This window comes from Chrysemys picta, chromosome 8, assembly GCF_011386835.1.
Source record: "Chrysemys picta bellii isolate R12L10 chromosome 8, ASM1138683v2, whole genome shotgun sequence".
Taxonomy (NCBI): Eukaryota; Metazoa; Chordata; order Testudines; family Emydidae; genus Chrysemys; species Chrysemys picta.
Window position 1 is genome coordinate 36383931 of NC_088798.1, and position 23325 is coordinate 36407255.

Sequence of the window (23325 nt, forward strand, 5' to 3'; positions counted from 1 at the left end):
TCGATAAGTTTCCGTGAAACATTTTGGTTTCAACAAACTGGCATTTTTCTATGGAAAAAAGTTTCATCTAAACATTTCCAACCAGCTCTAATGAGCATCTTCTCTTGATGCACATCCTGATTTTTGAAAGCTGCACGTCTATCAAAACCAACCAGCAAACCAATTTTCCCATCTTCGGACCTCAGTTTAGTCTGGCAATGATTAACCTCTCATTCCTGTGAGTCTCTCCCTTCAGTACTGTTTTATTTTATTTCAGCTACAATTGCTTTCATCCTTTATCAGCTTGGCTGTAGGAATTTGTGAACTAGCTACTATTCCCGTTGAAGAATGACATTCATGTGAATAAAACAGTTCTGACCCTCTAAGGCCTATGATAAAAACTCACTTTCACACTTCCCAAGAGATTTTTCTTTCCCCTTTCGCTGCTCAAATAGTGAATATCAGAAGGAAAAGAAATGGCATAACCTGGATGTTGAGAGAAGTTAAAACCTTTCCTAAATGTACTGTGAGTTTCAGATAATCTGTTTCTCTGTTTCCTTCTCATTCCAATTCCTTCATTCTAATTGCATGGATAAAAGAACCTCTCTCAACATGGATCAAGTGCTGTATTAGGGAGGACTATGATGTTACAAGAAAATTAAGGCATCAAGGATCGTTATTCCAGATTATTTACTTCTTTGTGAGAAGAAGATTTTGCTAAAACTGAGAAAATTTGCAGACCAGCCACTTGATCATGTAGTCAAACTGATCAACACTATACAGAGTTATCACTCAACTAGAAGGTGCTCTTCAGAGTGGTCCCCAATGTAAGTCTATGTATGGTGCAGGTGCTATGCTTCATGATTATACACACGCTTCTGTGCCTTACTCTCCTTTTCTTCTTTTCATTGCTTGCTATTTCCCAGCAGCAAAGGATCAGTGGAGCTGCCATGGTGCTGAATGGAAAGTTTTTTTACATGCACATTTCCTTTCCATGACTGGCATCTCCATGAATCTTCCATTCCCTGGTCTCTCTAGAGTCTCTCAGAGAGGTGCAGATTTCTGCATTCTCACGTCTCTGGGTGGTTATTTGTTTTATGACATACTGTTGTGAATACAAGTCCAAAAATTGCAAACAGTTGAAACCCCCCTATTTTGCTGTGCAAAAGCTTGTTTATTCACACATAAAGAACTGTCCTGCTGTTATAAAAATCCCTCAGTTAAATACCTCAGTAATACACTTCCTGGGGGAAAAAATCCTGTCAATCTGAGTCTTAGAGCCGAACAGCCTCTGGTTACCAGTTACCAGAGGAAGTAAGTGCGCAGGAACAGGCCCTTACCGGAAAGCCAACTGTTCCTTGTTTGAGAGAGTTTATCTCAGGAACCAACAGCAGAAGTGTCCTTAATGGTCTTCAGTGTCAAGACAGAATATAAGGGAGGAGGCAGCTTTTTTCACTAATCAAATCCCTGACCATTTGGGGCTTTATACATTGAATCAGCACCTTGAATTTGACATAAGTAGGCCGTGCAGAATGTGGGGAAGTTAGATCACTATGGCCAGCCTCACTTACCAGCAGATTGCTTTTTTCATTGTATATTTCTGCATATAGCAGGAAGGGAGTTCAAGGGTATTGTTTTCCCATGTGTGGGCTAATCATATCATGGGTCACAGTGTGAGGACAGAAGCCTCTCAGGGAGGCGATAACCCCCCCTCTGGGACAGATGGATGAGGAGTTGACAAGCAAGGTAGGGGAGCGGGTAGAATCTTGAGTCAGTCTCAACAGTGTGCTGATGAGTGCATCTGAGCTGGTACGGAAGGGAAAGCAACAAGTCAGGTATGGGTCTGACACAGTTTACTTCCTTCCTGGAGCAAGAGAGGAGCCAGGGACTAGATTGTGACTTTCTGAGTCACAATCTAGCCTATGGTCTGTTTCAAGAGCAGAACAGTTATGTGGTGCCTCTTAGCCAGGGCTTTGTGGCAAAGCTACAATCTAATTCTTAGGAGGTAGGCAACAGAAGCAGCAGCATTCCAGGTGGCTTACAGAAACACCCCTAGAGTATACTTCAGAAATCCAGCCTGGAGGTGATGGAGACATGCATGACCATGACCTACACATTTTATAACAGTCTAAAAAGCTGTTTGAAAAGACCTATTGTTCTTTTCAAGTTTAGCAACTAAATAGTAAAGATGTACTAAAAATATGCCATGCCAGGGTATAAATTCATGAGCCTTTACCATGAAAAATGCATACTGCAGAAAGCAACCTCTTTGTTCTATCCCTTTTTGTTACATCCGCTAGAAATAATGACTGCAGAATCTCTTTCAACAAAAGGTCATTTATGTCAATGGACGAAACACAGAGGATCAGATCGCCTGCGGTAATTGCAAATTAATGCTCTACTGCTAATGCATTAACTACATAATATTGATCTACAATTGAATCATACAGGCTACTGTGAAGTGAGTTTTACTTTAGTATTTTTGTGCTTTTATTACTTTTCCCACAATACATTTTCTCTTTCCACTGGAATTTTCTATAATTGTCTCCATTTTTAGTTTCCTACAGTGTAATGACTTCTGCAAATTCATGTCTGTTCCTCAAAGGCCTTTCAAACAATCTACCAAACCATCGATGTGACATGGTAAAGTACACGTGATGCAAGTGACACATAAAAACAGATGGAAAATCTTATTTTTATAAATCAAAACTCCAGGAAAAAGCTCACTTAAAAAGAAAAAGAAGTTACTTCAATGACACTGCACTCTCTAACAAACCTAGAGTAAGAGACCAAACCTCAAAATGATGCAGTCAAAAATCAGTGAGAGCTTTGGGTATGCATGAAATGCAGGATTGGGCACATGTGGATAACATGGTTACTTACGTTTATTTCATTTTATGTTGAAAAGAAATACGTAGACGGAGATATGCTATGACAAAGCACAGTACTAAGAGATTGGTGGTGGAAGCATTTAAATGCATCCAAGATCTGATTGAAAAGATAAAAAATGAATGCTCTTTCCAACCATTCCTGAAACTACACAAATTGGAAGAGCTATCTGTTTGTTTTAAATATTTTCACTTCCAGATAATGTGTAACCCCCTCGGGGTTTAGAAATCATGGCCCCTTTGAAACCTTTTCCTGAGGAGGAGGAAATGTTGGTTGTTCCAGGGGCATGGAGAGAGGGAGAGTGGAAGGGTGTGTGTGTCTGTAGCTTGAGACGAAAGGGCTACAGCAAGTATAACCCACACACCTCCTGGGTGTAGTGTTCGGTCCCATCTAGTGGCACTGAGACCACTTAGAGAGAGAGAGAGACAGAGAGATAAAATGAGTCTGCTCTACAGCCCTAGCTAACAGCCAGTTGGCTTTTAGCTCATGCTATAGAGACTCATGCACTAAGCTCCAGAGGTCCCCGGTTCAATCCCGTCCACCGGGGTCTGTCCGCGTTACACAAGCAGGCCCTCACCCAGTGAAGTAGCCGAGAATCTGCCGGAAGCCTGGGAGGGACAGAGCAGCTGACCGGGGACACCCCAGGACAGGAACCAGGAGGAGCATTGTGTTAGGGAGGAATCACCCAAGAAGGAGAAACCGGAGCTGGACACAGTATCACTGTTGCCCAGGGATGTATGGGGCCATGAGTAGCTTGTGAACTTGAATTGGGAATAAGGAGAGAGGCTGTAGCTAGGTAAGTGGGGAGGTTGTCGCTCTGTGCGGGTTTGCAGAGAGTGACAGAATTGGGCACCGGAGGGGTTTGTTGTTGAAAGTTTACTGGGGTGCTGAAGATGACCAGGAGCACCCAAGTCTCACTGCCAGACTGGAACTCTGCCCGGGACTCCTGAATACTGAAGTTATGTCCACACTACCGCAGTAAGTCAACCTATGCTACGCAACTCCAGCTATGTGAATAACGTAGCTGGAGTCGACGTATCTTAGGTCAAGTTACCGTGGGGCGTCGATGGGAGAAACTCTTCTTGTCAGGGTTAGAGTACAGGGGTTGACTGGAGAGCGATCTGCTGTCGATTTGGTGGGTCTTCACTAGACATACTAAATCAACCGCCAGTGGATTGATCTCAGAGCGTCGATCCCAGCTGCAGTGTAGACATAGCCTGAGTGGAGACGCACTGCTCAGAGTCTGCCCTTTCATACGGTGGTACCACTGGGCCTGGGGGCCTCATGTTGAGTGTGATCCCATTTTACCATTCCCCCACTCTGCCACCTTGTTGTTTTTTCTCCATTCATCTTCTGTAAATAAATATTTCCCTTCCCTGTATTCATTGTACTGTCCTGGTGTGCATGTGTGATCACTCCAGGGGGCTTGGAACAGGTTTTTCCCTGCTGCATTACTGAGCACCCCTTTTCTTGGCCAGAGCTGCCTGAAGAGTAAACTCCATCTTGGCCACATGGGTGCTAAAGTTACAAATAGTTAAATTGATCTGGATCCATTATAAACTTCCTTTATTGTATAAGCAATCTTGAAATTATACATATGAAAATTTTGTGCTCCTCCTCCCAAAAGAGAGGCTAGATCAAATGCACTTCTAAACACTGAAAGAGCATCCATGATGAAGAGATGACTGGGCCAAATTTCAATGAGTGCCATTGGAACTAGCCACGCAGGGGTGCCATTTTCATTTTCTAGGCTGTTCTCCATGTTGGTGGGGAGCAGAGGCACATAGGTCTGACTGCAGAGAGGCTGGTCCCTGCTGTAGGTGCCAGCATCCAAGGGCTGACCATGCTGAGATGAGGTCCTGACAGCCCACCTTACAGGGAGTTGTGGCGCAGGGGAAGCTTATGCCACTGCCATTGGAGCAAAGGTGCCTGGTCTGCGTGTTCCTGCCAATTCTGGACTGTGCTGGCAATTCCCTTCTGGGTGTGGGGGAAGCAGGGCTGGATGTGGTCTGGAGTTGCAGTTTTGGTTATATCTCATTCCATCTAGATATCAAATATGAGCGTCACTGTTGTTCTGATCAGATATTTTCTGCACCATCCTCTGCTGAAGGTTTTATGTTTTTCCCACCCTCTTCTACTTCTTCCCTTAGACAAGGGAAAGATCTACGGTCAATATCATTTTGGTTTAAGAACAGATTATACCCATTTATCTTATATCTATTCCTCACTGACTTCAGCTAGGCTGAAATAAGTCACTCTTAAACCAAAATAAGTGTCTACACAGGGTTTTGCACCCATTTATCTAAATCAGTTTTAAAAATGATTTAAGTTAAACCAGCACAACTTGCTGGTATAAAGAAACCCTAAGAGGGGAAAACAGGGCTTGTCATTTTCTCTGTTGAGGAAATGATGCTGGAAATAGATGAGCCTTTCAATGTTCTCTAAAGGAGGTGTCCAGCCCAGTGTTCCATGCACAGAGCTCCACACTGAACATGAACCACTTTAATCAGCCAATACTTAATTAGTATTGAAAAATTATTCTGAGTTTTCTAGGTTCAGCAAGTGATTATTTAATTAGCCACTCCAGAAACAATACCCATTCCACTCTCTCTGTATTTAGTTACATTTTAGAATTCACCATTATCTTCAGGGACATGTCTACACACGAGAAACCCCCCCCCCCCCCCCCCCACACATACACAATCTGTATTAAGGAAAAGTGCATAGCTCTACATTTTGGTCTAGGTTCAGTTCTAATTAGCGGCCATAAATTAAATGAATGTGTAGTTCTGAAAACACTCCCTTGTTGATCATACTTTTGTTGTAGACAAATATTGTACTAGAAGTAGCATCATACGATTGGTGTGTGTGTGTGTGTGTTTAAGAGACACAGAACTGAAGTAGCACTGAGACTGTTACCCAGACAAAGTAGCTCCATGATCCCTTTACCATAAAAGGAGATATTGAAATAACCTAATAGAAGTTTTAAAAATTAATAAGCACTATTAGTAAAGCAGATAAACAAAACAACTTACAGGATAACCTCATGTACTCTTCTGCCTGTTTGATACCAATACAGAGAGTTCAGGACTGGCTGTCAGGGCATGTGAGCCTCCTATTGCTGCTTCTTCCCCCAAAAGGTTACAGGTTTCACCACTATCTCCCCTTAAATCCAGAACGTTTCACTGCACTTACTTGTTTCTGGGGCTAGCAGACAAACAGTAGTTTGGGATCCCAGGGGTATTCAATTTGCCAACTACCCTGATAGCTTTCAATAGTAACTGTAGTGTCAGACCTGCTATTAGAGATCCCACAAACTCCTAGTACTGCGTGACTCTTCAGGGCTTATGCAAATAACCTCACCAATAAATCTGCCCAGGATTTTTTCTTCACCACAGCAAACCTGGGACTGGCCTTTGCCATCATTGCAGCTATCCAGTAAGGCCAGCCACACACTGGATCTAATTTTCAGTGCCAAAGGAAGTATTGGGAATGAAAGGTTTCAGAGTAGCAGCCGTGTTAGTCTGTATCCGCAAAAAGAACAGAAGTACTTGTGGCACCTTAGAGACTAACAAATTTATTAGAGCATAAGCTTTCGTGGACTACAGCCCACTTCTTCGGATGCATACAGAATGGAACATATATTGAGGAGATATATATTTGTATGTGTGTATATATATCTCCTCAATATATGTTCCATTCTATATGCATCCGAAGAAGTGGGCTGTAGTCCACGAAAGCTTATGCTCTAATAAATTTGTTAGTCTCTAAGGTGCCACAAGTACTGTTCTTTTTATTGGGAATGAAGGCACCATTGTCATGTTGTAGACCAGGGGTGGACAAACTACGGCCTGCAAGCTGCACCATGCGGCTCGGTCCCGCTGCAGTGCTCCGGCCGGGTGCTGGGTTGCGGGGCAGACCACGCGGCTCGGCCCTGCTCTGGTGCTCCAGCGCTCCGTCCGAGGCTCTGGGTCAGGGGCTGCACCAAGTGGCTCCCAGAAGCTGCAGCTTGACCCCGCTCTGGCTCCTACTTGCTCTAATGGGAGCTGCAGGGGCGGTGCCTGCGGATGGGACAGTGTGCAGAGCCGCCTGGCTGCGCCTCCGCATAGGAGCCAGAGAAGGGACTTGCCCCTGCTTCTGGGAGCCGCTTGAGGTAAGCACTGCTCGGAGCCTGCATCCCCTGAGCCTCTCCCCACACCCCTGCCCCATCCCTGATCCCCCTCCCGCTCTCCAAACCCCTCGATCCCAGCCTGGAGCACCCTCCTGCACCCCAAACCTCTTATCCACAGTCCCACCCCAGAGCCCAAACCCCATCCTGCACCCCAACCTCAATTTTGTGAGCATTCATGGCCTGCCATACAATTTCTATTCCCGATGTGGCCCTCGGGCCAAAAAGTTTGCCCACCCCTGCTGTAGACTGACTATCACCTCCTCCAAACATAAGTTTCCCCCTTCATTTAGATGCAACGTACATTATGTGTTCCTTCCCTGATTACTTATCGATCCTGCAGGCTTCCAAAGATACACAGCATAGAAGATTAGTCTCCACCCTAACACCATGGGGTTTATGTCCTGGTGAAAGAAATGCTATGATCACCTACTATCCACAGACAGCTGCTCAGTGCAGGCAAAAGGCTGAAGTGCCAATGGATCTTCTAGGACCCATACTACCAACACCCCCTGTTAATGAGAAAATCTATTACTCATACTAAAGTCTGCCTAGTGCTTAAGAAAACATCAGCCAATGCAACCAACTACTGCAAACTATCTAACATCCCATTCCTTAGCCATGACTGTGATGCCAACAACATGTAAAGGATGCACAGCTCTGCATTTTTCATCACTCAAAACAAGTGCTTGAGGGAGACTGGTGCCTGGATGAAGAACAGCTATTTCAAACTGAATGCACATGGGACCAAAAATAAAGCCATTTGGAATTCCCTTCAGTGCTCAATAAGACACAGGATGAAAAGTCCCTGTTCCAAATAGCTTATGCTGGGCAAGACAGAAACTGAAAACACAGGATGTATTGGGAAGCACAAATGTATTAACTTCATTTGCTTAACAAGGGAAAGTGATTTAATTTGGAAACTTTCTAGGTTAGAGGAAAAGGTGCTACTTCACTCTTAAAAAGCTAGCCTTTTCCCGGGTCAGCACAATAGGTTATGGGGCATCCACTCCATCACTGAACATCTTAAGTGAATGGCTCCTAGCAACGAGCATGGAGAGAACAATATAAACATTTGTCCCAATGGATCAATGATGTTAATGTGTCCTTTTTCCTTCTTTGAGGTGAAATCTTTAGTTTTAAGATAAATTACAGTTCTGTGATAAATTACGAATTATAATTTTTAAAGGAAAAAACCAAATACCTGTAGAACAGAAGCACCACTGTGGAGAAACTGCAGCCCACTCTCAGCTGAATCAATTCCTCCAGTTGCTAAGATGGGAAATCCTGGAAGAGCATGAGCTATAGCAGATACTGCTCGCAGGGCTATGGGCCTAATAGCACTTCCTAAAGAAAATCAAAATACAGTGTTAGCATATTGGAATACTCAGTACTTAGATATGATGTGTGCATGCCCATCATGGGATGGCAGTGTTGTACTAGACAAACCATTAATATCAAGAACTAATATCTAATTATAATATCTAAAAATATATTAATTTGTAAATCGACATGTATCAGGTTTTGAATAGTATTATTACATGTAAAAGTGTTAGGAACGTGGGTGTAATAACCCTAAAATTGCAGACAGAAACACTTGCATATTTAACTGGATAAAACATAAAACTTGGCTCAAACATTTAAGCATCTGTTTTAAAAGAACAAGGAACAATATAATTAGAAATGGAAAACAATTCCATACAGTACATTATAGATATACAGCTCTAAATTTCCACATAAGGGATAAGGCTGCTTTTATGAACACAGATATTGTGCAAATAAAGGGAAGCTTTTGAATTTGTTTTACGTAATCTGAATCAAACATTTTGTTTAAAACTACCATTCCAAATGCACTTTGACATTTCGGATATTATTTAATACATGTACCCTGTGGATACATTCAAGAATGTTGGTATCTCTTTAAGAAGCCCAGCTTTGATCAGATTAGCCCCTAAAATTGCATGGTACTTTTCACATGAGCAAAGTTACTCATGTGCATACATGTTTGTAGGATTGGGGCCTAAATTTTCAAAATGGTACATGGGGATTTGGCCTCTCAATTTCTTGAGCCATTTATGGGAATTATGATAAAACTCTAGTGCACTGCTTAGAGAATTTACTCCATTTTGTTTAAAGTACATTAATGTTGGAGCGGCGAACAGCAGAGGCTAACAGAGGGAGTTTGCCTGGGATCTGTCCAAGAGGAGGTACGCTAAGTGCTGCATTATGGGGGCTGTGTTGGTGAGTATCTGAGTGTCTGTTGCTGGGACAGTTTGTCAGTTTGACCGTGTGCTTGATTGCTTGCTTGTTTGTTTGAAAAGTGTGAATTGGGAATGCTTTGTTCCAGGTGGGCCTTGAGTGGGCCTGACTGGTATATAAGGGCAGTCAGTAGCAAACCAGCTGAGCGGTGAACAGCAGAGGCTAACAGAGGGAGTTCGCCTGGGGAGAGCTCACTGAGGCTTTCATCTGTGGGTTTCTCTGAGTAGTTACTGCAACAGCTAAGGAAGCTCTTAAGAGGAAGGTGATATGGAAGGTGAGCGATCAGCTGTTGTAACCTGCACAGGTTGTGCCATGTTTGTCTTTCTTCCACAGGACAGAAGCAACTTTGTCTCTACAAAGTGCAAGCTGGTCTCCATATTGGAAGAGAAGGTTCGAGGTCTGGAGAAACAAGTATCGACTCTGCGTTGCATAAGGGAAAATGAAGATTTCTTGGACAGACGTCAGGAGATTATTCTATGTCCACAACGTTCTGAAAATTCAGAGCAGTCGCAGCAGGGACAGAAGGATGGTGAAGAAGCTTGGCAGCATGTGACCTCCAGAAGGAGAAAGAGAAGCGTCCATGTACCAGCAATGGAGATACAGGTGAGCAATCGTTTCCATGTTCTCTCTACAGGTACTAATGCGGAGAGTGGACTAGATGACACATCTGAGGGAAGGGAGCAGAAGGAGACTCCACCGATTGGAAGGCAAAAGATGCTCTGTCCTAGGGATCCCAAGAGGAGGAGGAGGGTGGTGGTGGTCAGGGACTACCTCCTCAGGGGGACTGAGTCATCTATCTGCCGCCCCGACCGGGAAAACCGAGAGGTCTGCTGCTTGCCAGGAGCTAGGATACACGATGTGACAGAGAGACTGCCGAGACTCATCAAGCCCTCGGATCGCTACCCCTTCCTGCTTCTCCACGTGGGAACCAATAATACTGCCAAGAATGACCTTGAGCGGATCACTGCAGACTACGTGGCTCTGGGAAGAAGGATAAAGGAGTTTGAGGCGCAAGTGGTGTTCTCGTCCATCCTCCCTGTAGAAGGAAAAAGCCTGGGTAGAGACCATCAAATCTTGGAAGTCAACGAATGGCTACGCAGGTGGTGTCGCAGAGAAGGCTTTGGATTCTTCAGCCATGGGATGGTGTTCCAAGAAGGAGGAGTGCTAGGCAAAGACGGGCTCCACCTAACAAAGAGAGGGAAGAGCAGGCTGGCTAACCTAGTGAGGAGGGCTTTAAACTAGGTTCACCGGGGGAAGGAGACCAAAGCCCCGAGGTAAGTGGGGAAATGGGATCCTGCGAGGAAGCACGAGCAGGAGAGCATAAGAGGGGAGGACTCCTGTCTCATATTGAGAAAGAGGGACGATAGATGAGTTATCTTAAGTGCCTACACACAAATGCAAGAAGCCTGGGAAACAAGCAGGGAGAACTGGAAGTCCTGGCACAGTCAGGGAACTATGATGCAATTGGAATAACAGAGACTTGGTGGGATAACTCACATGACTGGAGTACTATCATGGTTGGATATAAACTGTTCAGGAAGGACAGGCAGGGCAGAAAAGGTGGGGGAGTTGCATTGTATGTAAGAGAGCAGTATGACTGCTCAGAGCTCTGGTATGAAACTGCAGAAAAACCTGAGAGTCTCTGGATAAAGTTGAGAAGTGTGAGCAACCAGGGTGATGTCGTGGTCGGAGTCTGCTATAGACCACCAGACCAGGGGGATGAGGTGGACGAGGCTTTCTTCTGGCAACTAACAGAAGTTGCTAGATCGCAGGCCCTGGTTCTCATGGGAGACTTTAAACACCCTGATATCTGCTGGGAGAGCAATACAGCGGTGCACAGACAATCCAGGAAGTTTTCGGAAAGTATAGGGGACAATTTCCTGGTGCAAGTGCTGGAGGAACGAACTAGGAGCAGAGCTTTTCTTGACCTGCTGCTCACAAACAGGGAAGAATTAGTAGGGGAAGCAAAAGTGGATGGGAACCTGGGGGGCAGTGACCATGAGATGGTCGAGTTCAGGATCCTGACACAAGGAAGAAAGGAGAGCAGCAGAATACGGACCCTGGACTTCAGAAAAGCAGACTTTGACTCCCTCAGGGAACTGATGGGCAGGATCCCCTGGGAGAATAACATGAAGGTCAAAGGGGTCCAGGAGAGCTGGCTGTATTTTAAAGAATCCTTATTGCGGTTGCAGGAACAAATCATCCCGATGTGTAGAAAGAATAGTAAATATGGCAGGCGACCAGCTTGGCTTAACAGTGAATTCCTTGCTGACCTTAAACGCAAAAAAGAAGCCTACCAGAAGTGGAAGATTGGACAAATGACCAGGGAGGAGTATAAAAATATTGCTCAGGCATGCAAGAGTGAAATCAGGAAGGCCAAATCGCACTTAGAGTTGCAGCTAGCAAGAGATGTTAAGAGTAACAAGAAGGGTTTCCTCAGGTATGTTAGCAACAAGAAGAAAGTCAAGGAAAGTGTGGGCCCCTTACTGAATGAGGGAGGCAACCTAGTGACAGAGGATGTGGAAAAAGCTAATGTACTCAATGCTTTTTTTGCCTCTGTCTTCACAAACAAGGTCAGCTCCCAGACTGCTGGACTGGGAAGCACTGTATGGGGAGGAGGTGACCAGCCCTCCGTGGAGAAAGAAGTGGTTCGGGACTATTTAGAAAAACCAGATGAGCACAAATCCATGGGGCCGGATGCGCTGCATCCGAGGGTGCTAAAGGAGTTGGCAGATGTGATTGCGGAGCCATTGGCCATCATCTTTGAAAACTCATGGCGATCGGGGGAGGTCCCGGATGACTGGAAAAAGGCTAATGTAGTGCCCATCTTTAAAAAAGGGAAGAAGGAGGATCCGGGGAATAACAGGCCAGTCAGCCTCACCTCAGTCCCTGGAAAAATCATGGAGCAGGTCCTCAAGGAATCAATTATGAAACACTTATAGGAAAGGAAAGTGATCAGGAACAGTCAGCATGAATTCACCAAGGGGAAGTCATGCCTGACTAATCTAATTGCCTTCTATGATGAGATAACTGGCTCTGTGGATGAGGGGAAAGCAGTGGATGTGTTATTTCTTGACTTTAGCAAAGCTTTTGACACGGTCTCCCATAGTATTCTTGCCGCCAAGTTAAAGAAGTATGGGCTGGATGAATGGACTGTAAGGTGGATAGAAAGCTGGCTAGATCGTCGGGCTCAACGGGTAGTGATCAATGGCTCCATGTCTAGTTGGCAGTCGGTTTCAAGCGGAGTGCCCCAAGGGTCGGTCCTGGGGCCGGTTTTGTTTAATATCTTTATTAATGATCTGGAGGATGGTGTGGACTGCACTCTCAGCAAGTTTGCAGATGACACTAAACTAGGAGGCGTGGTAGATACACTGGAGGGTAGGGATCGGATTCAGAGGGACCTAGACAAAGTAGAGGATTGGGCCAAAAAAAAACCTGATGAGGTTCAACAAAGACAAGTGCAGAGTCCTGCACTTAGGATGGAAGAATCCTATGCACTGCTAGACTAGGGACCGAATGGCTAAGTAGCAGTTCTACAGAAAAGGACCTAGGGGTCACAGTGGACGAGAAGCTGGATATGAGTCAACAGTGTGCGCTTGTTGCCAAGAAGGCTAATGGCATTTTGCGCTGTATAAGTAGGGGCATTGCCAGCAGATCGAGGAACGTGATCGTTCCCCTTTATTCAACATTGGTGAGGCCTCATCTGGAGTACTGTGTCCAGTTTTGGGCCCCACACTACAAGAAGGATGTGGAAAAATTGGAAAGAGTCCAGTGGAGGGGAACAAAAATGATTAGGGGGCTGGAGCACATGACTTATGAGGAGAGGCTGAGGGAACTGGGATTGTTTAGTCTCCAGAAGAGAAGAATGAGGGGGGATTTGATAGCTGCTTTCAACTACCTGAAGGGGGGTTCCAAAGAGGATGGAGCTCGGCTGTTCTCAGTGGTGGCAGATGACAGAACAAGGAGCAATGGCCTCAAGTTGCAGTGGGGGAGGTCTAGGTTGGATATTAGGAAACACTATTTCACTAGGAGGGTGGTGAAGCACTGGAATGCGTTACCTAGGGAGATGGTGGAATCTCCTTTTTTGGAGGTTTTTAAGGCCCGGTTTGACAAAGCCCTGGCTGGGATGATTTAGTTGGGAATTGGTCCTGGTTTGAGCAGGACTTCCTGGGGTCCCTTCCAATCCTGATATTCTATGATTCTATGATACATGAGTATTAGCAAAAACATAAGAATACAGCATATACCAGACAGTAAATGATCTTGGTTGCTGGCATATATTCAGGTATCTATATTTTTAGACTATTTGGGATGTATTTAAACTACTAAAAGCTTTTTATATTAAAATATCCAGTTAATTTAGAATAAAAATACAGTGTGTTACAGTGGTGTCTTGCAGTAGTGCAGGTACTGTATATTGCACTGGCAAGCAGTATAGGGAAGAGTACTTCACTAATAAGGAGCAGGGCCGGCTCTAGCGTTTTTGCCACCCCAAGCAGAGAGGGGAAAAAAAAAAAAGCTGCAATCGCAAGCGGCGGCAGCTCTACCACCACTTCATTCGCAGGTCCTTCGCTCCGAGACGGAGTGACAGCCCCGCTGCCAAATGGCCGGACGTGCCGCCCCCCTCTTCATTGGCCACCCCAGGCACCTGGTTGCTAAGCTGGTGCCAGGAGCCGGCCCTGACAAGGAGATTGACTAGGGGTCTGTCTAGATTAGAGGAAAAAAGGTGGTTTTTATATTGAGTAGGTAACTTGAGGTAAGTAACATATGAAACACCCCAAACATTTTGTGCAGACACAATGTAACACTTTTACCACTGTATTAGCTGGTCAGGGTGAACCCCAGAGTCCCCATTTGATCCGCTCTTGGGGCAAAGGACCAATGGAGGCAGTCAGTAATAACGACCAGTGAGGAAAGAAGAGGGAGGAAGGACCAAGGAATTGTATGAGGATGAAGAAAAACAAGGAGGGAAAGAGGCATGAGAAGAGCATGATGTTTCCAGTTCCTCCTTATGCCCGCCTCTGTTTATAACATTGTCCTCATTTCAGAAAGGAACTGCTTTCTCTTTCACCAGAGTGGTTTGATTATTGTTGTCTTTTACCCTTATGTGTGATTATGTTTCTAAAAGAGAAACTTTGTAGTCTGCTAGCTGGATTTTTAATCTGCTAAAGGAACAGTCTTTGACAATTTTTAATTTTCAACAGATAACATATTTATTTGTGTTACCAGGGGAAAAGCAGAGGCCCTATAACACTGAACGCAACATACACACTCTCCTCTCCCTCTACTATCCCATCTGAGAGTAAAAATCATAACACATGCATACTACAGCCATTGGTAGCTGCCCTGCTGGGGATCTTCAAAGGACCTAAAGTCAATCTAGCAGTCTGCTATCTAGAGAGTTGTCCACCCTTTTTCATGCATCACACTTTTTTATTTTTTTAAACAATCGTCAGCTCTAGTGTGGCAACCACCACCAATGTGTTGGTATCTGTTCACTGCTATCACAGCACACCGGCTATGGAAGACAGAGTGAATGAGCAGTACAGCTCTGCATATCAGCACAGGGTCTAGGGCCTGTCAGCTTGTTTTAAACAGGGAAGCTGTAGTTTTCCAGCAGAATTTTTCATTTTCAAAAGGACATTGTTTGCCAATGTAATTTTCCCAACAGAAAATTGAAAATTTGGTTTGCTTTAACCATTTCAAAACCCCTCTTTCTTCAGCTCAGGTTGCCTCCAGCAAAATGTCACCTCCTCCTAACAAACCACTGATACAGGCAATACTGGGCTTCACAAACAGGCTGTCTGACAAGTCTGTTCCGTCAACACATGTTACAAAATCAGCATCCAAATGCCTAGATAAGTTGTCTCTACTGACATCTGCTCCTGACTCAGCACGTGAATTATCTTCTTGAGTTATGCCATCTCCAGCTGCTTCTGCACTGATCCCACCTCATTATTTACCAACCTGACATCTCCTCCCCACTCCAACAACTAAACTCTGTTTTTTACATCACATACACATGGGTGAAAGAAGCCTTCGCACTGCCTGATAAGTCTGCCTCATTAATGTGTGTCTTCAAGGTATGCTGGATGTTCCTGAATATCTAGATTACTGATCGAGAATATGAGGTGTTCTGCTCCATGCATAGGTACCATTTTTTGCACTGAAGTTATGCCTTGCTCGATCAACAACGTTAGAGAGGTTACAAATGATATCTTCACCATGAACATTTTTAGAAATATGAATGGACAACTTAGCTCAATGTGCAGAAGAGATTTTTCTGCCAGTACTGATGTGCTTTGGGGGCAGCTGAATGATTGTTCAGAAAAGTTTTAATGAAAATCCATAATAGAACCTAAGTAAAGGTCACAGCAAAACAGAATCACAAACAGAGCAGACAGCTGGCACCGAACTTTCTAGTGGGCACAAATGGTGTGATATTTACAGTCCATTTAGCCAGATCAATCATAATAAGATTGAAAGATTATCTGTAAAAGATACAATGGGTACTTGCTCTTAGGCATTGCACAGCACCATTGCAGAGATGATGGTCAAGTCTTACAGAATGACTAAGCTCAGAATGATGGCATCACACAAGAAATTTTTCATGCATTTGTTTATTAAGTCATCTAAAAAGTGGACCAAAAATATACATTACACAAGCAAAACCATTCAGAAGTGAGCTGATCATGAAATAAGCACACAAAATGCTTCAACATCTTTGTGAGCAAGACTGAAAATGAACATAAGAAATGCCATACCAGTTTTAAATATTGATCCATATAGTTCTAAATCCAGTCTCTGACAGTTTCCAGAAACAGATGCTTCAGAGTGGGGTACAAATAATCCAGAAATAAGCTATTATATATATATATATATATATATATATATATATATATATATATATGAATGACCATGGGGGAAATTTTTTGTAATCCACATCAGTTAAAGGCTGGTTTATGCCAGGAGGCATGAAGGTTTATTCCCCTTCCATTTTTAAAAATATTGATGCTACTCTGGATGTTCTCATTTTTCATATAAATATCCTATCCCTTTTTAAATCATGTCAAACACTTGACATCAATGATATCTTGTGGCAATGAGTTCCACAGAAGAATTCTACTTTATGTGAAGAAATGTCCTTTTCATGTGTTTTAATTTGCTGCCTATTTAAATGAATGTCCCCTTGAACAATGGATACTGGGGAGAAAGAAACAAGTGACCATTTATTAAGTGCTTGCACAATAAAGTAATCGGAAAGGACTTCCTTCAGCTTAACAAAATCAGTGGTGTGACTGCAGCAGCACAGCAGAGAAGATAGTGACTGAGTTGCAAGCTGTGTGGATCTCATTGGATTTATAGGCTGAGGCTTTGATGGAGCTAGTGTAATGAATTTATATTTTTCTGGAGCTCAGACACTCATTTCCAGTGAGTTACCAGTTGTCTCTATTTCCACTGTGCAAGTCGTTGTTTAAATTTGGTAATCAGTAAATCTAGTGATAAATGTTTGGGTACAATTTCAAAGGAACAATATTAATCAATAACACAGCTAAAAGAATAACAAAATCATGTCAACACTGCTTCTAATGACAGTAAGTAACTGGCTCTTATGACATTCAAAGGGTTGATTGACATGTGTGTCACTGTTATTTCAACAATTTTTTCTTAGTATTCTGGAGGGCACAAAAGGAACATACAAGGAGCTGTAAACATTTTCCTTCACACTTTATCATCTTACTCAAAACACATGGAAGCCTTCTTGTGTTGCAGAAAAAGTGTCTGGTCTAGAACACAGTGCACCATAATTGACAAAGTGATTTGATGTATTGGGGTTTATAATTCCAGTAGGTCAGTGTCAGTAGCTAAGAGAGCTGCTAGCACAATTCTCCTTTGATAGCAACATGACAGTGGTTATCAAGGGCTGGATGGGGTATGCCATATAGCTTACTGTAAAATAAAGAACTACTAGGTCTGATATGCAAAGCCCATTTATCCAGGCCTCGAGCACAGGACCAGGATTTGAATGTAAGAAACAGAAATAGATGTATGTGGAGGAGATGACATTCTACTTCATGTTGAAAACCCCTCTTTTATAGTATCTAATTAAAATGCAATACACCTGCTATTATTTAAAGCTAAACAATGAAAAAAAATCCTAAAATTCAAAAAACTTAATTTTTCTGCTGTATAATTAGGGCTTATGCTTTGTTTTTTATTTTAAAGAACAGTCAGTGTTCATGATTAAAATGGAGAGAAGTCACAGAAATGCAGCATAATAAAATATATCAAGTGTCACAGGTGTTATTTTGTACATCAAATAATCTCCTCGGCCTATTTAGTGCAAATAACTAGAACTGTGCTTCTGCTGTGATAACAGTGAACAGATACTAACATAGTGGTAGTAGTTGCTACACCAGAGATTATATTTGTTTAAAAAAAAAATGCTGTTCTCTCCTGGGAGGAGGGAGACTTCATCTCTGTTGCCAAGAATTTACTGGTTTTGTTCTTGGTGTCAATGGAGCTCCTTTTCATTGTTAGTGTTCAGTCTTGCAAAGTGTTGAGCTCCTTCAGCTCTGAAGTTATGGGGAGCTGAAGGCACTTGGAACAGCCAAAAATTGCAGAATCAAGCGTGCAAGGCCAGACCCAATGCACTTTGAGTTCAATAAAAAGACTCCCATTGATGTCAAGGACTTCCCAAGCGATCTAGTTTCACCTGGAAGCTGATAGCTTTCGGTCAAATTGGTCCAGCTATTCACCATCACATCTACCCACCAATGTGAAAACATATCCCTCTATCTCAGAAGTAATGGAAATTAGGCTTGATACACATTTACACTAAGGCCACTTTTCACAACTCTGGCGGCCTAAAAGGCCTTAAACTACATCCACATTAAGGGCACTTTACACTGCCAGAGCAGATGTAAAGGGGCCTTAGGATAAACAAGAATCAAGCCCTCCCTCCTTTAAAAAAAACCCAGGTCAATGTGGGAAGTCCTAACTCGTGTGACAATAATGGAAAAGTAATATAATTATTTGTATTTTTCCATACATTTATTTTTTCTACCACATTGTTTGAATCTTGAATTTGTGTATTTGGCCTTTTAAATTCAGCTATAGGCACTAACCAAAGAAACAGACAAACTAGAAAACTCCTAATATCTATCAAACAGTAGCTGGCATAATACTGAAATTAGGTCATAATTCTTAGTAGTGTTCTTTCTATAGCAATGTAAAATTTAGTTTTAATTTATTTATGTTACAGTAATTACACTGTGGATCTTCTTTACAAATGTAAATTCAGATTTGTACTACAGTAGACTAAACTTTACAAAGAAAAAAGAAGCTGATACTAAGTATTCAAATTATTTGTAATGAATAACAAATATTTTTGACGATTGTACTGCTATGAAAAGAAAAACAAAAATCTACCCACCACCTTCCTCTCTCTGCATATATACATATATATTCTAGCAAGGTAGTTGACACTATCTTCCCAGAAGCTAAGTTCATAAAACCAGGGAATGGAAAAAAAAAGAATGAGATAGAGAATGCATGCAAGAGAGCAAATATCAGAGTTAGGGAAAAAAGGTAGAATGGAAATAGATCTGGGAAAGTTCACCATTCAGTTACTGTAAATAATCAGTTCCTGTAAATAGTAACAGAATAAGAAAGTTTGAAGATTAGACGAAAACAAATAAAGGCAATCTAATCTGATCTAAAAGGAACATTCTGCACATGCTTGTATTGTATAATCCTGATATTTAAAAGAAACTTCATATAGATAATTCATATTTTAAATAACTCAGACAAATGTACAAGACAAGACATTTGCATCTAATTCATTATTTGTCATAATTATTCTATATATTCTGTCTCTCTCCCTCCTGTAGGTGGCCACCATAAACTACACTTATCAAATAACTCATTAGCAGGGTTTTCAATACTGTCATATCCAGATAATTAGCAATTTATTTAAATAACCAATTTCTGTGGAAATAATTGCCATGGAATGCCCTGAACCTACTTTTTATGAACTATAATAAAAGTGTTAAAATAATCCCTGACATTTGCAAATGCCATTAGTTCACCTTTCCTTTTGATAGTGCTATGGCATTATGTTTAAACAATTACCCGATAATGCAGCAGTTTAATGAAATAGTGCAGCAAGCACATCCTTCAAAATGGCCAGTGAATGCATTTATATGCAGAAGAAAATTCAGTGAACAGACATGTCTGGAGAGAAATATGATATACAGCTAGTATAAAACCCCAGAATGAAAGCTATTAGTACCACATAATGCTCAAAGTACTAGTAAACAGATGATGCACCAAAATGTCATGTTCAAGATGGATGCAGCCTATAGTTTAGGCATACAATTCAGAATCTGATTTATCAAGGAACCTTTATAACACTTCTATTAGTGGAACCTATCTCTTCCAGAATCAGTTTGGTTCATCACTAATTTATATAATAACAGCTATTGCCAAATTTATTACTGATTCTAGAGCTTGATAACAAGTAACAAAGTTTTTGATTTTTCAGTATAGTCCAGCATATGGCATTTTAGTAAACCCCGGGGTTTTCCAAAATAGAGAAGGGCTCTGAAGTATTTGCATTCAAAACTTTTAATTACATGTTCATTTCTCAAAAAGAATCATTAAGGGAATATTTGCTTTATAGGCCACATCAGATTGGTGCCTACAATATCTTAGATAATTAGCCATCATCTTTAAAGCAAGGACTGACTCTGACTGGTATTTAGTTTTAATTATATTTCAATGGTGAAATCCCAGTTCCATGAAGTTAATGGCAAAATTCCCATTGACTTCAATGGGGGCAGGATTTTACCCCAAGACTTCAGAACTAGGTCTACAACCCTGCCACATTTAGGACAGTGTCTGGGTCACTGCAGTCTGCCACTCATTTTTATTCTCAGCTAATGATATTCTCAGCCAGTTATGTCCTCCAGAGGAGATGGAAATGAAGGAGTCTACATTTTCTTTGCTAATGGTTTGTCTTTTCCTTTGCCTTGTGTCAAAAGGCTGTCCTTCAGGATTTTAATGTTTTTGAGTCCATTCTGTGTATGTCTGTGAACACCAATAATTATTTTGCCCCACTTTCTCCCTCAAAACAAAAAAATGAAAATGTGGGAAATGATGGCATCAATTATAATCAAAAACAGAAAGAAAAAAGTGGCCTTTTCAGTTTCCCCCCCTTCTTGAATTACTAGTGATGATTATTTATGAACCTTCCATTGTAAAGTTCATAAAATCACCAGAGTTCTTATTCAATAAATGTTTAGTTGTCATAGGAGATTTCTTTAAATTAATAAATGTTAGATTTGGGGCGCAGAGAGAAAAGGAAATTTTTTCTTACCTGTAAATGTTATTTCCCCAGTGGACAAGATCAGTTTCTAACTTTTTCACTTACATCACACTTGAAAAGAGAGGAGGAAACAACAGGGCTGCAGGATTTTGGGGTGCTCATACAAGGACTTTGGAGGGTGCTCCTAATATACCCAGCCAAGAAAGTTACAGTATTTACTATCACGCATACTTACAATCTGGGAAATGTGATGACCCAGTGAGAATAAAACTGATTAGAGCAGGGCCGGCTCTAGCGTTTTTGCCGCCGCAAGCAGGGAGGAAAAAAAAAAAAAAGACGCGTTCGGTGGCAATTCAGCGACAGCTCTAGGGCTGCTTCATTCTATAGCGGCAATTCGGCGGGAGGTCCTTTGCTCCCAGAGGGAGTGACGAATTGCCACCAAACTGCCAGACGTGCCGCCCCCCTCTTCATTGGCCGCCCCAGGCACCTGCTAACTATGCTGGTGCCTGGAGCCGGCCCTGAATTAGAGAAGTCAAACTCAGGTAAAGGGAAAAAATTTTATCCAGAAAGGCAGGCAAGTCTTTGGGGGTAGGGACCTTCTTTTACTCTGTCTTTTGCAGCACCTACCAGAATGAGGCCCTGATCCTGATTGTAAAATAATACAAATAAAAATGGCAATCATCACTGAGATAAACTCCCAAAATAGCACTAAGGGAGGGAACATCTGAGGAATACTTTGTTCATTAGAGAAACATCATTCACAGATGCCTTACAAGATAGTCTCCCAGTGGATAGGTTGGTTTCTAATTAGATAGGTTCTGTGCCTCATTCACTCAACCAAAGCGTGCAATTACTTCTTTAGAACACAAAGTACACAGACACTACTCAATCTGAAGTCTGAAGCTGCATCTGCAGATAGCTACCGACGCCCAGCGTACACTGGTGACTTCATCGGGGGCCTCTGCGGAGACGCGGTTTGATCGACCCCGGAGGGCACAACGGTGCAACGCGCTCGGATAGTGGAGAAGCAGTTGCGGGCGATGGTGAGAAACCAGTCCCTTGGATAAGGTAGGAACAGTCCAGTGGTGTGGACTTTTGCCTGTTAGGACCCTAGGCCATGGGGCAGGGACAGAGTACGACAGGCAGGGCACGGTGTACGCCCTTAGAATGCATTCTAGCAAATTGGAAAGTGTTTGACGCAAATCCAATAACTAAAAGTAGATTTAAAAGGTTCTGTACAGTAGACTGGCCTCAATATCAGCTAGAGGACCAGGAAAGGTGGCCACCGGAAGGATCACTTAATTATAACACGATGCTTCAATTACTCCTGTTTTGTCAGCGAACGGGTAAATGGAACGAACATATGCATGTGCAATGGTTTATGGCTTTATGAAATAGAACAGATATTTTGCAAAAGTGTAATTTGACTCCGACAGGTTCGGTAGTAGCTACAGTTAGTCCCCAGAAACCCCCCCCCCACAGCTGTAATGGCAGGTCCGGTGTCCCCTTCAGCTATCACACCCCCACCATATAAAGAAAGGGTGTCTCGGGTTCCAGAAATCGCCCCCTCAGTGGGATTTTATCCATTGATCACCGAGACCGTGGTGTCCAGACATGGCTTGGATAGGAATCAGGCCACTACTATGCAGGTTTACACCCATGTGCCTTTTAATCCAGTCGACCTAGCAGCCTTTAAGGCACAGGCAGGGGAATTCTCCATGAACCCAGGCAAGTTTATCTCAGTTTTTGAAGGGTGTCTGGCCAGCCACAAACCTGACTGGGATGACTATAATATCCTCATGAGGACCCTGCTGTTGAGGAGGAGGAAGAGGAGAAAAAGCCAAAAACTAAAAAGGTTAAAAAAACTGTCTGGGATTGGGAGCTTATGAACGATATCAATTTGGCAGAGACCATCTAAGGAGGTCAAAGAAGATGAAGTAACCCTTACCTTGCCCCCCGAGAATGCCTGGATAATGACCCTTGCAATTGAGCCCTCAGCCATGCAAGCCCCAGAGTGGAGCTAGTGGAAGGACAAAAGGAGGGTTAAAAAGCAGCTTTGCTGGACAGTGTTGGCCCAGGGATTTAAAAATTCCCCCCACCCTTTTTGGCCAGGCCCTGGCCAGAGATTTGGAGGAGTGGGACAATGAGAACAAGGTCCTCCTCCTGCAATATGTAGATGACTTGTTAATTGCCGCTGTGGGTCTAACCCCTTGCCTTAAAGCCACTCTGAGCCTCCTGAACTTTGCTGGACTCCGAGGATATCGAGTAGCACGGAGTAAGGCTCAAATTGGCCTCCCAGAAGAACAATACTTAGGGTTTCACATAAGGCAGGGGGAGCGTCAGCTTTCAAACGAAAGGAAGGAAGCTATCTGCCAAGTTCCTATCCCAAGCAATCGTAAATGGCTTAGGGCGTTTCTGGGTATGGCGGGCTTCTGCAAAATATGGATCCCATAGTTTGGACTGTGGGCTAAACCCTTGTATGAATGCGTTAAGGGAGCGGATCACGACCTCTTTCACTGGTCCTCAGAAGCCGACAAGGCATTTAAGGTTTTAAAAAGGAAAGCTATTGGACACCAGAGGTTGTACCAAGTGGAATCCTCAAAAGTAGGTGTGTTCGTCCTAGTTTGTTGCTCCAAAGCTCTGTATAGAAGTTATTTTACTGGAAGGGTGTATAATGGCAATGTGTATGTGTTCATTGTTG

General features: G+C 42.8%; 1 protein-coding gene and 1 long non-coding RNA gene across 17 annotated transcripts in view; one reads left to right on the forward strand and one right to left on the reverse strand.

The window, feature by feature from the left end:
* The window catches only part of DPYD (dihydropyrimidine dehydrogenase), a 612292-nt gene that overhangs the window by 73766 nt on the left and 515201 nt on the right, over nucleotides 1-23325 (reverse strand). For all 15 annotated transcript variants that reach the window (XM_065555590.1, XM_065555591.1, XM_065555592.1 and 12 more), the window contains one exon: nucleotides 8241-8383. In XM_065555590.1, the coding sequence (XP_065411662.1) occupies nucleotides 8241-8383 (143 nt within the window). The remainder of the gene's footprint in view (nucleotides 1-8240; nucleotides 8384-23325) is intronic.
* The window catches only part of LOC101944254 (uncharacterized), a 30039-nt gene that overhangs the window by 3065 nt on the left and 3649 nt on the right, over nucleotides 1-23325 (forward strand). The window contains exons 3-4 of one of the 2 annotated variants that reach the window (XR_010590013.1): nucleotides 9173-9898; nucleotides 21487-21692. This is a non-coding gene — a long non-coding RNA (uncharacterized LOC101944254). The remainder of the gene's footprint in view (nucleotides 1-9172; nucleotides 9899-21486; nucleotides 21693-23325) is intronic. The other variant, XR_257097.4, reaches the window with a different exon arrangement.